Source organism: Mirounga angustirostris, unplaced genomic scaffold (genome assembly GCF_029215605.1).
Source record: "Mirounga angustirostris isolate CCGP_5_RB_7025 unplaced genomic scaffold, mMirAng1.0.hap1 SCAF_5, whole genome shotgun sequence".
Lineage (NCBI taxonomy): Eukaryota > Metazoa > Chordata > Mammalia > Carnivora > Phocidae > Mirounga > Mirounga angustirostris.
Genome location: NW_026991713.1, coordinates 108322790 through 108340202, shown reverse-complemented (window position 1 = coordinate 108340202; position 17413 = coordinate 108322790). Strand labels below are relative to the sequence as shown.

At 40.9% G+C, this 17413-nt stretch overlaps 1 protein-coding gene across 6 annotated transcripts in view; it reads right to left on the bottom strand.

Moving 5' to 3' along the window:
* NRP1 (neuropilin 1) overlaps positions 1 to 17413 on the bottom strand; it is a 137378-nt gene that overhangs the window by 38562 nt on the left and 81403 nt on the right. For all 6 annotated transcript variants that reach the window (XM_064591869.1, XM_064591870.1, XM_045874213.2 and 3 more), the window contains one exon: positions 1809 to 1964. In XM_064591869.1, the coding sequence (XP_064447939.1) occupies positions 1809 to 1964 (156 nt within the window). The remainder of the gene's footprint in view (positions 1 to 1808; positions 1965 to 17413) is intronic.

Sequence of the window (17413 nt, the reverse complement as noted above, 5' to 3'; positions counted from 1 at the left end):
CTGCATCCTCCAGCACAGGTTGGGGGTGAACTCTGGCTCACACTGAGGGAACTTTACGTTTGCTGAAAACCATGTTAAGGGCATACATTCCGTTCAACATAAGGAGGACGGCTGGAGTTGTCGTTGATTGAAGGCTGGTCTTGATGAGGTACGGCCAACTCTCCCTGAAGAAGGCAGGGAAGAGGTTGGAGGCCACGGTCGGAGAGGCCCCAATGTACAAGGGAAGGAGGGTGGGCAACAATAACGAGACTACAGGTGGATGTTCGGATTGCATTTAGCTTCAACGAATGTGCTCAGACAGATGACACACCTATATTTTTGCTGAATCCTTCTTTAATCTGTCTGCCTCCCGCTCTGGAAGCCCTTCTGCATCCCAGGATGCTCCAGATTGTGGGCCTAGCTGTGTGCATTGCCAGACACTCCCCCGCCCCCCACCAGAACCTGTGAGTTCTGGGCCATGCAGACAACCGATGGCCAACAGCCGACGAGGACGTGTTGGAGAAGCAGCCCTCATGTTTTAAAGAAATGGCCTGAAGGCCTGAGGTCGGTTCTCCTTACTCTCTCTAGATTCTTTTGTTTGTTGGTATGTCCTTGGCATCAATGTTTTGGTTTATTTGTTTGAAACTAAGGCATGTCTTCCAAAAAATACTTCAAGAATAAGTCATGAAACTTAGGGTCAAAATTTACTTGCTAAAGCTTCACAAGCTTTAGTGTTGTGTTGGCTGTGAGGGTTTCTCTTTTCCAGATGGAGGATTGGTTCCATGTCCTCCAGGGCTAGGCAGTGGCCTTGAACTTGCTATCCATAGAAGTTGCCTCACACAAAGTAGCTGTCTATATATCTACTTTCATCTTGTTTGCCCTCAGTAAGCGTGGGGGCTTCGCAGCTAATCAAAGGGAATTAACAGTTCTTTCACTTCACACTCAGGAGGCTTTTCTTAGTTAGGAGGAGAAAACCGGGCCACATATGCTCAAAAGGAGACAAAGACGTGTTAATTGGCCTCTTCCCAAACTCGGAATTTCAAGTTACCTGGATCTTTGCTACTATCCTTATCAATTCCATGCATTTTGCTTGGCTTCAGGGCAAGCTTTCAATTTGGGGGAAACAGTGAATATGTGTTCTCAGAAATCTTTTGATTAGTAAATCAGAGCAAGCGGAACTTCAAAAAAACAGGCAGACTGAGAAGAACATCTCAGTTCCAAATGACTTAGGGCAGGGTGCCCGGGGCGGGGCCCGGTTGGTGTGGCTTCTTTGGTTAAGAGCCGTGAGGAGTGAGCGTCAGGCGTTTGTGTGATCTGAGGGAACACTGTGAACTGCCTTTCGTTCCCTTCATTCTAACAGAAGCAGCCAAACACACTTGTAAATTAGTTTGTGGGCCACAGAGGGTAGATGAAAAAGAGTTTTCTAAAACCAGCTCATTACGAAGAGGAAGAAAGAAGGAATCTATGAAAGAGAATGAAGAAACACAGGGAAATCAAACAAAACAATATGCCTAAGGTTCTAAGAGGACAGTGCTTATCCTATGCATAGTCCCTATCCCCATGGGAGGTTTAAACTGATTCTTGAGTCTGACACTTAATTTGGCAGGTATTGACTTTTCTTGGAAACATCTGTATAATTTCCTCTTGGCTTCTGGATCTGGGAACATGAGACCCCCTTGGTCAGATATAAACCTCTAATTGCACTTTTCATTTTAAATCAATCCAAAGCTAAACCAGGCCAGACAGAAAGCTCCCAAACAAACAAGTAAAAATTGATCATCCATTTCAAAGACTTAATTGGTTGGGGGGTGGGTGGCGGCCACACTTACAACAGGTTTATTTCCTTCTTTTATGGTGATCCAGTCTTCCCCATTGGAGCTAATGTCTATTCTATAAGTCTTGACGTAATATTTCTTCTTGGTTTCCTTTGAAATGGCTCCCTGTGTCCCAACAGCAGTGACAAAGCGCAGAAGACCCAAGTCTACCTGCAAAACAATACAAGCATGGTCAGTCACTCACCCTGCACCACCATAACCTGAAAAATCTTTTCCTGTGGATTCCCCAGTGTAGTTTTCATCCACCTCAGAGCAATAGGCCCTAAATCCATCTGGTGTCAACAACCTCTAATTTCCCCATTTCATTCCTTCTAAAGGTAGGCACAGATATGGGGCGCCTGGGTGGCTCAGTCCATTAAGCAGCTGCCTTCGGCTCAGGTCATGATCCCGGGGCCTGGGATGGAGCCCCACGTCAGGCTCTCTGCTCAGTGGGGAGCCTGCTTCTCCCTCTCCCCCCACTCGTGCTCTCTCTTCTCTCTCTCTCAAATAAATAAATAAAATCTTAAAAAAAAAAAATAAAAATATCTTCCTAACAACACATTAGTATACATTATTTTACAATTAGAAAATCAAGACAAATTTGCACATTGGACTTTCGAGAGGCTTGGACTAGAACTCAGGTCTAAGGGATCCTATTACACTGGTCAGCATCTACCCCCTCCCAGATTGCAGACAGAAATTATATGTCTCTGAAAGCACTGTGAGTGTTGTGGTTTAGAGAATGGGCCAGAGATTTATAATCCGGAATGGAGGGCAGACAAGGAAGGCAAAGTAAGGATTTTTGTTTCATCTTTAAATTTCTTCCTTCCCCCTATCTTCCCATGGTCTTTATTGCAGTTGGGCTCGAGAAGAAGGTGGATTCCAAGGCGTCATCTGGGAAAGACTGATGCCTCCATGTGACAATGTCTAGGGCTCGCGAGCTCCAACTGTAAGTTTCCAGCGGAGTTCCGCAACACCAGCACCTGTCTTCATCTCTTACTAGCCTGTCTCACACCCCAGAAGGCTGGGCTGCTTGAAGGGCAGCACAGCAGTGATGACAGAGGGTGACCAAAGCCTCAAGGTCCATGATTTCCTGCCAGAGGTGTGCAGTGGCTTGGGTTGTTCCTGTGACCCTGTGACATGAGTGGGCAGGACAAAGATCTAGGCATCGGGCACTCAAGGGTCTAAGATTGGTTCTGCCACTAGCTAGCTGTGGAGCCTTGGACAAGTCACTTCATCTTGAGGTTTCCAGTTCTTCATTTGTTAAATAAAGGAGTTGGACTAGATAATCTGGAAGGAGAAGATCCCTTTCAGCTCTGACTTCCGATGATTCCATGTTTCCAGTAAAGTAAAATATAGTTGACCCTTGAATGTGGGGAGTTAGGGGTGCCAACCTGCTGCATAGTCAAAAATCAGTGTGTAACTTTTGACTCCCCCAAAACTCAACTACTAATCGTCTACTGTTGACCAGAGACCTCACAGATAACATAAATAATCGATTGACACATATTTTATATATGTATTGTATACTGTGTTCTTACAATAAAGTAAGCTACAGAAGAGAAAATGTTATTAAGGAAATCATAAGGAAATCCATTCACGGTACCATACAAAAAAAAAAAAATCCACTTATTAGTGTACCCTCACAGCTCAAACCCAGGTTGTTCAAGAGTCAACCATAGGTTTTTTTTTTTTCTTATACCTTTCTTATTTCCATCATTAGTAACCAAGAATCATCTTAAAACAAAAATCATTACTAGTGTCTATATATTAGAAATATTTTCAATTTCCTTTTAGAGATACATTTGATTATTTGTTTAAAATTGTTTCCCTCATTTATTATACCCTCTATTTTATTTGTGTATAATGCAGATACTTTAAAGAAATGATACACAAGTATATGGCAAATACTTTTAAAGGACACAGAAAGTAACTGCACGTTACAACTGCTTAACATTAACAAAATGTTTCAATAGCACATTCATTATTAAGAGGTAAAAGAATGCCATTTTCCAGTGAGAACAGCAACAAAAGCCAAAAAGACAAAAACAAAAAACCCCCTAACATACCCCCTACCCATCACCACCACTTCTGAATCCCGTTTTCCACTTACTGCATGACAACCCAATTTTCAGAAAACAAAATTTCAATTAACCCTAACAAGCACATTAAACCTGCTTTCCCTAAATCCAATCAGCTCCGTTCCATTTCCAGCCTTATGAAGAATGACTATTGTCTTTCATGAATTGCTTTTTCCTGAAGGTCCTTGGAGTAGTTAAATCAACATGTTGCCAATTCACTTCAAAAACTGAACAAAGAGTTACATCCAGGAAAAACAGCTATATCACTAAAACAGCTATATCACTAGTCCATAAAAGCCAACTTAAAGTTACACAATTCAACAATGGCAGATTTCATCTAGAAAGGAAGGGAGCACCATTCAATGTAAAACTGTCCTTATTTCATTTACTTGATTTTAAAGATATAAAGTCTATGCTATGGTTGCTATCGCCAGATTTAAGAGGAAAAAAGAGCAAGATTTTAATAGAAATTAATAGTTTAGGATAATAATGGTAGATGCTTTAATCTTAATTTAACAAATAAATATTTACCCAGTACATTTTTACCAAGGGCCTCTACTCGTTAACTGAAATTTGATTTTTTTTCACAAATGAACCATAAGACTTTGTATGAATTTGTGCACAAATTTCAAAAAAGGGAGGCAATCCACGTTTGCCAGATTTAGCAAGTAAAAATAGAGGATCTTCAGTTAAATTTGAATTTCAGAGAAACAACAAATATTTTTAGTACATGTATGTCCCGTGCAATATGGGGGCATACTGACAGCTGGTTCATTGTTTACTTGAACTTCAAATTTAACCGGATGTTCTGTATGTTATCTGGCAACCCTAAATCTAACTCTATTCCAGACAAATAATCAGGGGATTTTAAGTTGCTGCAAAAACTCTCTTGATTTCCTAACACTGTGATCTGAAAGTTAATGGGTACTCTGGACATGGTTGCACTCAACAATTTCAACTCTTTTCAAATGCTCTCAGAACACTTAGTGCTTTACTGACTATCCATTGAGTCATGCCCAATGCCATATCCACTTTCATGCTGAAGGGCCCTTAAAATCTTGACGTCCAAGGGAGCATGAAGCAGAGCTATTTAAATAAACTCTTCCTGTCAAACTTACAAATGGCTCTTCAGTGTGGAAATGATTAAATCCCCAAGAGTGCATATTCAGCTCAGGCTGATTTGAAATAACTCTAGAACTTCATTCCCTGGCTGTCCCTTTTCCTAATTTTTAAATTTTGTTTTTAGGGTAAAATTTGGTTACCAGGTAGGAAAGAAGTTAATTGGTTGTCAACTAGAAAAATCCTAGGCATTAGAAACAATTGACTTTAAAGGAAGGAGTAACTGACTGAAATTAACAGGGTATCCAACACGGGAAATGTCCAATGTCCCAGATAGAAAGGCCCCCAAAACATGTGCAAGAATCCCTTGTAAAAAAGAAAAAAATATTTTCTTTTCTCAACAGCAATGAAATGCATTAGCAACCTCCCCTTGTAATTGCTAAAATTTCCTGCTGTGCTTTAAAACTCTGCAGATTCTCTTATTTATCCCACACTGGGATACTTGAAATTTCATTTCATTTTTCTTCCTCACATTACTGCCACTGGATTTAGTAAGGATGAATGAGGAACCTCCCAAATGATTAGGGCTGGGGCCTGAACCTTTGCAATTAAAACCGGATGTACGCAGAGCTCTAACAAGACACAGCCTCCCTGGCACTATGGGGGCCCTCACACTGGCAACACCAGGGAAGTTCTTTCAAGTCTCTTCTCCCTAAGTATCTTCGAGGAGTGCCCTCACAGCATTTGGGCTTGGGAGAGATGCATCACCATCAGCCTCAGAAGCCCTGCTGCTCACACTTCCCGTGTCTGTGTCAGGAGACCCAGAAGGCCTTGCTGCCTAAAGCCTGGCTGTTCACACTCTTCTCACCAGTGAAGCCGGCTCCGCAAATCATGACATTGGCCTCCGTCGACCTCTTTCATCCCACCTGCTGCATCTATCCCTCTCCAACCGTACCTTCCCGCCACGTTAAATTATTTGTTATTCCTCACACAAGATGAGCCCTTCTGTTTCCTTGCCTTGCCACGTGAAGTTCTCTTGACCTAAAATAAACTTTTCTTCTTTTCTGACTACAAATGACTCTTTTCTTTTTCTGGTTTGGTAGGCAGAACGAAGTCCCTTCTTCTCTGGGGATGTTTGGTGCATAGTTCATGTCTCCACCGCTGAATTCATCATGTTGTGTTTTTGCTCTACTTCCATCTAGACTTTTAAGATTTCTTCTAGGGAGTATCTGCTTTTCTATAGAGAAAAGTAATAGCTGCCTAGTGAAAACTTGTAAGATACAGAGAAGATTAAAGAAGAAAATAAAATCTCCATAAGACCAACATTAGGAAAAAGCCACCTTAGGTAACAGCCTCCCAGAATATTTTTTTCTATGCAAAATATATGTGGATGGTGTATGTATGTTTTGTCATTATAAAAATAAGGTTGTATTACCTCTAGGTTTGATAACTTGCTTTTTGTTTAGTTTGCTGGATATATTTTCATGCCCAAAGTATTTTTCAATGGCTTCATGTGGTAGTCCACAGTGAGGCTGTAACATAATCTATTTAATTGGTCTGCTACCCATGAACATTTTCATTCAACTTAATTGACATTCACTCAGTGGACACTTCATACCACTTCTCCTCTAAGTTCTAGAGTAAGTGGTGAGGACAGAAAGAGCAGTAAGAGTGTGGGACCCCCCCCCCCCCCCCGCCAACACACACACGTGATGACTGAATGGGGCATTGCACAGAGGAAGGAGTCAACGCACTGCTGACATTTTGCAGCGGACACTGATGTCTAAGACAGGTGTTGGAGGATACACAGTAGAAGCTGGCAAATGGCACAAAAGGGAAAGAATGTTCTGGTGAGAAGGAGGATCAGGAGGTGCAGAGGTAAGCAGGAGGAAATGAATGAATGAAATAAACGGACCCTAAACAACTTATTGTGTTTCCTTCACCACTATAGCCCTTTTTTGTCAAGAAGTGTATTGCTCTTTGTTTTGTTTTTAAGAAGTGTATTGCTCTTTTAAGAGTATTGCGCTCTGGTCATTTTCAAGCCGAAATAATTAGTTTTCATGAAAACTATTCAAAATCAGCCACTGGCCATCCTCTTGGTGGTTTAGCTTTTTGAATTATGATGAGATCTCACCAACCTCACATCATAATAGACAAGATTGGCGACCCAAGACAGACAGCTGGAAAGATAAAGCTACAACCCCAGAACGGTTTTACATAATGCCACCCCTCTGTGTTCTGGAGGGTTCATCGTCCTGAACAATACTTCCTTTCTTTCCATAAAAACTCAGACACACAATAACCATAATTAAGTAACCTGCTTTCCCTAAATCCAATCAGCTCCATTCCAATCACTATCTTCTCATTCTGAAAGAATATCATTATTCCACAGCTGCTTTATTTTTAATTGGAAGATGGATGTGATCTCACATCTGAGTTTGATGCACTTCTGTTTAACATTAAGGGTGATGGTGAGGGGGTGTGAGGATGGGAGGGGGGATGCATGGAGCCGCGCATCAATGCATTCACTAAAATTGTTGAATGCTTCACTCTGTGTGTGTGACGAACATAAACATCTGGTACTTATCTGGGAGTGTGTAGACTATTTTACAGAAGTCCAGCACACTCCTTTTGAATTCTGGCAGACACTCTCTGGCTTAGCTTATATAGCCCCATCAGCAGAAGTGACCCAATATGATATCCTGTTTCCAATATAAATATAAAATTCTAACACTGTTGGTAGGCTGTCTACCCACATCTTACTTTCACTGTGCTCCACCCCCAAGAAGATGGTATCGCTAGACAGCGGAGACAGAAGAGGAAAGCCCAACTTTCATTTTGGGCTTGGGGAGAGGTGCCCTAGTAGAAGAAAGCAGCTGTCCTCGTCCACTTCTGGGGGGCCATGGATGGGTTCCTAGCCACTCCTGTGGCTGGAGGGCCCCCCATGGCATGGATCCTGACCATGATCCCAACTTGCTCTTTGTTGGAAGATGTCTACACGTATAATCCACAAGCTCTTTATGGCCATGGCATTGTGTTAAGAATGACAGGAAACACATTCCCCAGATAAAGAGAAGCCAGGAGAGGCACACTTTTTACTGGGAATCATTTGAGGACAAAGCGCATGTTTCAGCATTGTGTAGTAAATCATGTAGCAAACCTCTGCAAACTGCTGGTTAAACACCAGGATGCAGCCTCCGAGCCATGAAATGAATATCGTTGCTTTCTGTAATAATACATAACCAGCTATTGGTAATGTCATAATGTGGAAAGCCTCATTTCTAAAATGAAAATCTGTCTTGCTCAATAAAATACTGCCCATTGAGCTAGCATTGGCCAGAGAGTGTTTACTAGCTTTTAACATTCCCAAAGCAGGTCAGTACAAGAGCCTGAAAAAATACAGGACAAAGGACTGAAGTCTGATTAAAAACAGGAAAAATATTTTGAAGCAGGGAGAGCATGTTGGGTTTTTTTTTAGAGCATCTCTGATGACTCAAAGAGCTGTTTAATTCATCACTAGACACTACAAGCTAAAGAAAATATTTTTAAGCAATTGTCTCATTTCCTTAGATAACACACATATTTTCTGATAGAGCCTGAGCATTTTAACATCAATGCTGTTCTAGGATCCGTGGGCTTAAATCAAGCATCTGATCATTGCATTCCTTAACTTAACATCTTGGACTTTGTATAGTGACCAACTGGAATGTAATCACTTTATAGCCAGTGACATAGTTCTCTATCTCTTTATGTATTTTTTCATTATTACTGTATCACATAAAAAAATACTGATGGCTAAAGTTACTATATTAATAGAAAAATCATAGGGCAATCCCTTTGTGTCCAGCATTTTATTAAGGGCTAAATTTACAATCATCACTTCTTTCAATTCTCACAACAGTCATGCATGGAAGGTTTTATGGACAAAGCAACTGAGGAACAAAGTGATGTGTGGACCCTGCCCAGAGTCACATAAGTCGCCAGTGACTGAGCCAGGACTTACCCAGATCAGATCAGTGGCCCATGTACAAACACTATATCCATGCTGTTGCCCCATTCGTGTGGTAAAACGTGGTAATTACTGAAAGAGATTGCTTCCTCAACAATAATGAAATCTGATTCTTCTTTTTTTTAAAAAAAATACATTTTTGTATAATTACAGAGAATTTGAAACCATTTATGATTACCTTGACTTAGGGTTTAATATTTACACTGGCTACCAGAAAGCAAACCTTTGCAAATGATTCAGTTACGCTGTTGAAAAACAAGATGGTAGAGATGGGTCATTGTTAGCAAAAGATAATGAGGAAACGTTTTTAAAATTCTGGTAAAGAGTAAAAATATCCAAGTATGAGAAAAGTGTAATGCAGGAAGAGCCTCGCCAATTTTCTTTTCTGGTCTTAATTGCCTGCATTCATCTCCCTCTCTCTCTTTTTCATAGCTAAATTAAAGGAAAGCATTTTCTCGGGTGGAAACAAACTACTGGTTGTAACAAAACTCTGGTAGTAAAACAATCCTACATGAATGAAAGATGAATTCTATTGGAAGCCGTGAGCCAGCCACTTAGAATAACATTAGATAAGGCTGTCAGAGCACAAATGCTGTGGAAAGACTGGTTTCCTTGACTTGCCACTGTACTTACAGCACAAGAACAAGGAAAGGGGCAAGAAAAACTAAGTCCCCAAACAAGGGCTGACCTTTGTCTTTTTTGGCTGATAAAGAGAGATAATGCTTACGTGGGCTCCTTTGTGTCTGAATTTATTGCACATTCTTTCGATCTCATGTTATTTTTTTTTGCATAAATCAGAAGCGACTAATTAAAAAAGAAATATTTAATTCTGATATGTTCTTTGAACTGGAGTTCCATCTGGTTTTGTTTAAATAGTAAAATCTGCTGTAGTTGTTAAAATTGGCAAGTGGCATAGGCAAAAAAGGAAACAAAAGGGACTCCGTGCAGCAGGTTAATACTTTCGCATTTCAGCTAGAGACATTTCCAGAATCCAGCTACTCAAATCACTCCAATATGGAAACCATAAAGATCGAATGTTCTAGAATGGAGGCACCACCACTGGTCTACATTTCCTCAGTGTGATGGAGACAGCATTAGGTTTTGAAGACCTTTGGTTTGACACACCCACCCCAAAATGCTCATCTTAGTTTATGAAACATATTTAAGACATGTTTGGGCAAAAAGTCCTCACATACTCTGCAAAACCTGAGTTTTTTGCTTGTTTGTTTGTTTTCCTTCCATATTTTCTTGGACAGATATAATTGTGTACAGAAAAATCAGACAGATATTCCATTTGAATTCCTTTTTTACATGAGAAACCTATCAAATCTGGACATCAGGATGCAATCTATTCTGATAAAAAAGGAGGAGAAAATGAAATGTATTGGGGTTTCTCTAGACTCTGGGATACAAGTAAACAGCATCAAAGACAAGTTGAAACTCTCCTGTAGAGTTGAAGAGAAAGGCTGGTTAAATCCCCATGCCCAGATCTTGAGAAAAGATGAATACTTTTAAGACATTCACCGACCTGTGAACTCCTTTCTTCTTTTTTTTTTTTTAAAGATTTTATTTATTTATTTGAGAGAGAAAGAGAGAGGGAACACAAGCAGGGGGAGTGGGAGAGGGAGAAGCAGGCTCTCTGCTGAGCAGGGAGCCCGATGCGGGGCTCGATCCCAGGACCCCGGAATCATGACCCGAGCCGAAGGCAGATGCTTAATGACTGAGCCACCCAGGTGCCCCCTCCTTTCTTCTTTAAAATGAAGAAGCTTCGTTGCTTCAATAACATGTCACTTTGCACATGGGTACCTCTGAAACCTTCAGTAGCTCAGTCACAAAGATGACACTTAAATGGCCCCCTTTTCCAACTAAGATTTTCAGGGACTCTTGCTGGGCAGTAAAGGACTCGGGGACTTAAAACCTTCAATTAACATTTTTTGAATGCGTGTTTGTAAGCTACATTAAATTTAAAACCTGAGCCTAATCCTTTGATGTGGGAAGAGGACAAGTATTCAGAACAGACCAAATGCAACTTCTAGAAACTCAGTTAAGATTCTAACTTAAAAATGTTACAGTAAAAATTGCTTAATTGGAATTTTTTAAGAGAGAAAAGGAAGTACGCTACAGGTTAGAAATAATTGCAACCAGGGGCGCCTAGGTGGCTCAGTTGTTAAGGGTCTGCCTTCGGCTCAGGTCATGATCCCGGGGTCCTGGGATCGAGCCCCACATCGGGCTCCCTGCTCGGCGGGAAGCCTGCTTCTCCCTCTCCCACTCTCCCTGTTTGTGTTCCCTTTCTCACTGTGTCTCTCTCTGTCAAATAAAGTCTTTAAAAAAAAAAAGAAATAATTGCAACCAGTTCAAATATGTATAAACCATGTAGATCTCCTAGTGAAACACCTCCTAGAGTCATAGCATGTGCTCTTGTTAGGTGGGTTCGCAGCAAAGCTTCAGAGTGCCTACTACATGGAGGGCATGCACTGGCGTAGTGCTCTCTTGCCATAACTCTTGGTTCCACCGGGACCCACGAAAACTTGGAAAGTGTTCTCCTAGTAGAAGACCTGAAGTTTAGGAATTGTATGGGGGAGGTCGGCATGAGCAAGCCAGCGGGTCCAGTGATACTGATCTAGCAGACAGCAGGGATGCAACACTAGATATCCCGTAAGATCGAGCAGATTGTGTATACAGATCTCTGGCTCCTGATACCTGTCTCTGCCCAAACCAAAAAAGTACAGTATGGAAGAATGGATAAAGGGCTGTCTGGGTTACAGCCATTTTACAACTTAGCACAATTTATTATCTCTGCACATAATTTCAGTAGGACTGTATTATGTAGATAAACATCAATTATTGTTCTTCTTCTTACTAAAACATTTGGGGGCAAACTATAAGCTAATGAACAGAGCCGGGGGCATGCTCACGTCGATGTGCTCTTACAGCTCAATCATAGGGTTTCACGTATCAGGGATGCTTGAACTCAAAGTGTGAAATTAAACTGAAGGATGCCGAGTGTCCAGATAGAAACGTCTAGTCCATTAAACTCAACACGCATTTATTGTTTGCCAGGCTCTGGAAGCAAGTAGGCCTATGTGGAAATAATGATAATACAACACAAAGTAAAAAATGCCACCATGCTGACAGATGAGGCATTATGGGATTCCAAAGAAGAAAGACTCCTTGCAGAAAGAGAAAGAATGGGTTTTATGGAAAAGGGGTCAATTGAGTCATTCAAACCGGATCTCGTAAGATAGGGTAAGACTTTGGCCAGAGAAAAGGCCAAGATTGATGAGCTCAAGGCAGAATCAGCTGGAAAAATATCCCACCCAGCTGCCTGTATTTCGAAATATCTGATATGATGAATATTTTCCTTCTAACTAATATCTACTTTTCGAGGGCAAGTTTAAGGTTCCAACCCACCCCCTGCTCCCAACACACATCACCCTTTGCGTGGGCCTTCATGTGGTCCACAAGTCCAGGCCAATAAGGGCTTGGCTGGTGACAGAGAGACAGTGAAATCTCACTTGTAATGGAGCTTTGAGCTCATGAGCATGCACTGCACTGCTGAGGTCATTCTGCTGCAGTGCATGCTTTCCCTGCCTCTGGGAATCCCAGCATTCCAGGGGACACACCTCAACCTCATTCTGCGTGAGTCAGGGACTTCCCTCGGGGGCCCTAATTGCACACTCCGCGGTCTGGTCCTGCCTTATCTTTATATCTACATTTAAAAGAAAACATTTCAGCAAAGTGGCATAAAAACAGTTATGTTTCTTCAGGGATTCACACTGCTGTTGAAATCATGCCATTCACTCCTCAAACATTTAAGGAGCAGGCAATGAGTTCAGAACATGAGCGTATAATGGTGAGTATTTTTGTTTCTGTGGAGGGAAGTTGGTGACCGGCAATTACTCAATTATCACACAAATGAGTGCTGGATAGTTGGGTGAAAGAAAGCGAAGGTTCCCAGATTCCTGCCCTTTAGTCAGTAGGGGAAAAAGTCAAGTAAACAATAAATCTCAATACAAAGTGGGTAGACTGCATTAAAAATGCTCAATAAATTCTAGACCACAAGGAAAAAATTGGGGGGATGCAGGCAGCATGTGGTGGCATAAAGCGCAGGCCCCCAGAAGTACCTCTGTCGCTTCGACATTAAAAAGTGACCTGGACAATGTTACACAAGTTAATTAGCCATCCCAAGCCTTAGTCTTCTCTTGCCAACAAAAATACCAAGGCTTACTCCATTTAGTTGCAACGCGCAGTTATTATGAGGATCATTATGAAGCATTCGTACACACATTAACCATAAGAATGTGACCCTAAATTTTTTTTTCTCTCAGTCACTTGGATAATTGGGGTGTGTGTGGGTGTGTGTGTGGTTTTGCCTGTGGTACCTAGATTATAACTTTTGAAGGAGGGACAGAATCTTTCATTTTAAATTCACCTGGCCCTTACCTATAGCATCTAATCCTTAGCAGATGCTCAATATATTCTTTTGAATTTAAATTCAATGCTGTGTCAGTCCAGCCTTGCTGGCAAGGTCTGAAACTCCTTTCTTCCAAACAAAAGCCAACTGCCTGTCATTAAAGTTGAAGTTAGTGTTTGAGCAACTAGCTTGTACACATAAGCTAGGAATTCGATTATTTTTATCTTGGTGTTTATAACTGCAAATATTAGAACTACTCATAAAATTTCCAGTCCTTTGAAAAGTCTACTACTTGATGCTGGAGTCTGCTGAACAATGAGTTTCACTGGCTAGGCTCATGCTGTGTGAAGTATTCCTTTTTACTTATTTCTCAAATGGCCTCTCAGTAACTTAGTATGTATCCTTCCTCCTAGAAGTCACCCCAGAGGACAGTAGGACTTAAATGATTTTTTTTCACAATATCTATCATGCTCCAAATCTCATGCAAACCTTTTACTTTAGAGCTAAGATATTTGCAAGCGTGATGTGCACAGGATGTTTATGTTTTGGATGTTTATGTATCTGGTATCTTAGACTTTTCCCATACTCTTCCTCTGTTTTTTAAAAGAGAGCAACATTAAAATTTCACTGCATAACTATAGGTCTCTATGGTTTTACCTAATTAATGTGTGGTCTTTATAAGATGTTGCAATTATAAGGCGTCTGGGTGGCTCAGTTGGCTAAGCGACTGCCTTCGGTTCAGGTCATGATCCTGGAGTCCCAGGATGGAGTCCCACATTGGGCTCCCTGCTCAGCAAGGGGTGGGGGGGATGTCTGCTTCTCCCTCTGACCCTCCCCCCTCTCGTGTTCTCTCTCTGTCTCTCTCATTCTCTCTCTCTCAAATAAATAAATAAAATCTTTAAAAAAAGATGTTGCAATTATAGCTGTGTGTGGCTAGGAAACAAATGCAGATTTCGGGCCTTTTGCGATCTTTGTGTTTGTCTGTCTTATGGTCTCAGAGAAGCAGCTTCACAAGCAAGCCTCACGGGAGAAATACTGGAGCTGACTCCGCCCCCAGGTAAGGCTGCATAACGCCTTTCTACGAGCAATGACTTCAGTTACGGACATACACATCTTTCCAATCTATTGGCAGTTCAAAGAGATTTTCAAATCTAAAAGACCAAGAAACTATTAAATGTCCTGTGCAGGTAAAGTATATTTCTGTTTCAGAAGCTGTGGTTCCATGTTATCCATAAAGTTTCATCTGCACTAGTGGGGAGATCCCTAAATGCCTCCAGATAAACACACATTTGTACTCAAACAGCATCTGTCTATTCCAGCACAAACAAAATGACTTGTTTATTATTAGTTTTCCAGTAAGTCAAGCCTTTAATTTTTCTCCCTCTTCCTAAAAGCTTGGTTTCAAAAACAAACACAAGGATGAATTTCTGGAAACTAAAGACTTGCAGATGGGGGTGATGCTCTAAATCAGCCTCTTGGCCTATAAACTCTGACGGCCTCCTTTTACACTGATTTTCCATGTATTTCTTCAGGGATCTAGGTGGGCCTGTCACGTTAATGAGAATTTCATGTGCTGATGGAGAATCTGCAAGTGCAGGTGTCCAAGAAAACTCCTTTCCTTGGCATTAACAATCCTGCGAGGAGCTGATGGGATTATTGAGATTAAAGTCGGTCACCCGCCTAAGGTTATAACGAATGCTGCCCCAGAGACAAGAAAGGAGAGAAAGAACAGGCAGCCTAGGTGCAGCCGGCTGTCAGAAAGTGCGTGTAAACACTCAGTCTTGGAAGGGATGCCAGTCATTCCTGAGAGCAGATGAAATGAACTTCACGATATACTATTTGGTTTTCCCTGTTGGAAGCTGACCATTCGGCCAGGAAGTATATACCGATTCTTTTTTGAAGATCACTTATAAAGGGAGGTAGGAAAAGCCTTGAAATAGTGCATTTAAAAAAAAAAAATTACTCTCTAAGAGAATCGTTTGCAATTACATTTCACAATTGATGTTCTGCAGTTTTGGACTGACCAGCTCTGTGGTGCAGGTGGAAAATGAAAACAAGGAAAGGAGAAATGTTATATAATGATTAGGGATTTCCAGGCTCCTCTTGGAAGAAAGGGACAAAGCACGGCATCATTCTGTGCTCTGAAGATATGCTGCTTTGCTATCCAAATGTGGTGTGAAAAAAAAATCTACCTATATTAATTTCATGCATTTCAGCCTGGGTCAGACAATGGGAAAAATGCATCTGCGCGACTACTTTCAAACCACAGGAGAATAAGCACAGATGTTACACTAAGCATATCATGTTATTTGTCCTCTAGCACTGCCTAAAGTCCTTAACATAATGGAAGCTGTGACTTGCATTTATCCACTGAAACCATTCTTAACACGTGGTTGGATACATCTATTTCAGCCACATACTTGGAGGTGACAAGAGGTGAAATGCTTTCTTGGTGAACATGGCCACACTCGTGTGTGGGGGGGGGAGGGGTGCTTCTTGACAGAAAAACAGGGAGCTGAGGCACATATTTGGAAATGCTAAGCATTCCTTTCATATAACCTTACAGGTTTTCAGAACAGTAAGAATCCTATCCTATTGTTACTATACTTTTAGATGCAAAGTTAAGGATAAGAACACATCACTATGCATGGTTTTACTAAAACTGCCAGTATTAAAAAGAAATTGAATGAACTGGTTCATAATCTGTTTGAATTTTACTTTTGATAAAAAGATTTTAATTCAGATGAATTGTATATGCCACATATGGATATTATAAATCTAGACACTTTCAAAGAAAGGTAAGTAGATAAACAGATGCTCATGTAAATTCTTCTTGAAAGCAGCAAAGTTCTTAGACTAAGGAGACTGTATTATTGTATTACAGAAGTTGATAATCACAGTTGAAATTTAGCAGATACAGGAACCCCAAATTACCTATTCCTGCCTCCTTCTCCTTTTTGTCCTACTGCCCAGAAGGCACAGTAATGTGCAAGTGGAGATCGTATAAGACGCCTTCCATTTTTGTCACAATAAATGAGATTCATTTATTTCCTAGTGGCTGATGGAGAGGAAATATCATGTTAAATGCACAAATGTATTGACTGGTTTTTCTTTACATGGAAATGGAATTGTTAAGTAAATGAATTCTTGCCGTATTGGCAATTGAAGCTTTCTGAATAAATAAAAGCGTTCTTATAAATGAATGCAATATTTGGAAACGTAAGGTAAAGCTACAGAAATAGTGTAATATATGTGCAATAGAATGTTGCTGATTGAGAGCAGTCTGGATTTTTAAAATAATGTTTAAATAATTAGGCCAGGAAAATCCTGCATGCTGTATCTTCATTTTTTAAGATTGCGAACTTAAAAAAAAATTTTTTTCCCTTCTACACAAGAGCTTGGTGTATCTCCTAAAATATCAAAAACATTTTCTTCAGTATTTCACATTTCATGATGCTCTAGCTTCTTTTTATTATCATGAGTACTTCCCACTGCAAATTTTATGTTTCATTTCCAGATTCTCAAACTGAAGGTTCTGTCAAATTTCTTGTACCTATAGCCATAAGGCTATGTGTCTACCTGGGTCTTGGTCTTTCTCTCTTCTGAGAAGGATCTATCTGCATTAGCTTTAGCCCAGAGTCAAGTCTTAGAGGCATAAGACAACTGTAATGTCCTTCACACAGCTTCATCCAGGACCCTTGGGGCTGCTTTTTTGTTCTGTCACTTTTCTGGGCTAGTATGATGGCCCATAATGTCCTTAGAATTGCGTGTGGTATTTGTTTTCTTAAGGAAGGAAAGACTGGGTATGGGCAGGACTTGAAGGTGTGAACAGTCTGAAATGGTTGGTGAGCCTATGCCCTACGGATAGTTCCTTCAAAGATTGGAAAGACACGAAACATGAACTCTCTGGGCTTCCTTTTATCCCCCTAATGGGCTGCATATCCCTGAGAGCTGGTACCAAAGAACCAAGGAAAACCACTAGTGGAGTTTCTATGTGAAATCCTCAGAGAGGCTTCATGATGAAGCCAAACTAAACAATTACTTGATCTAAGGAGAG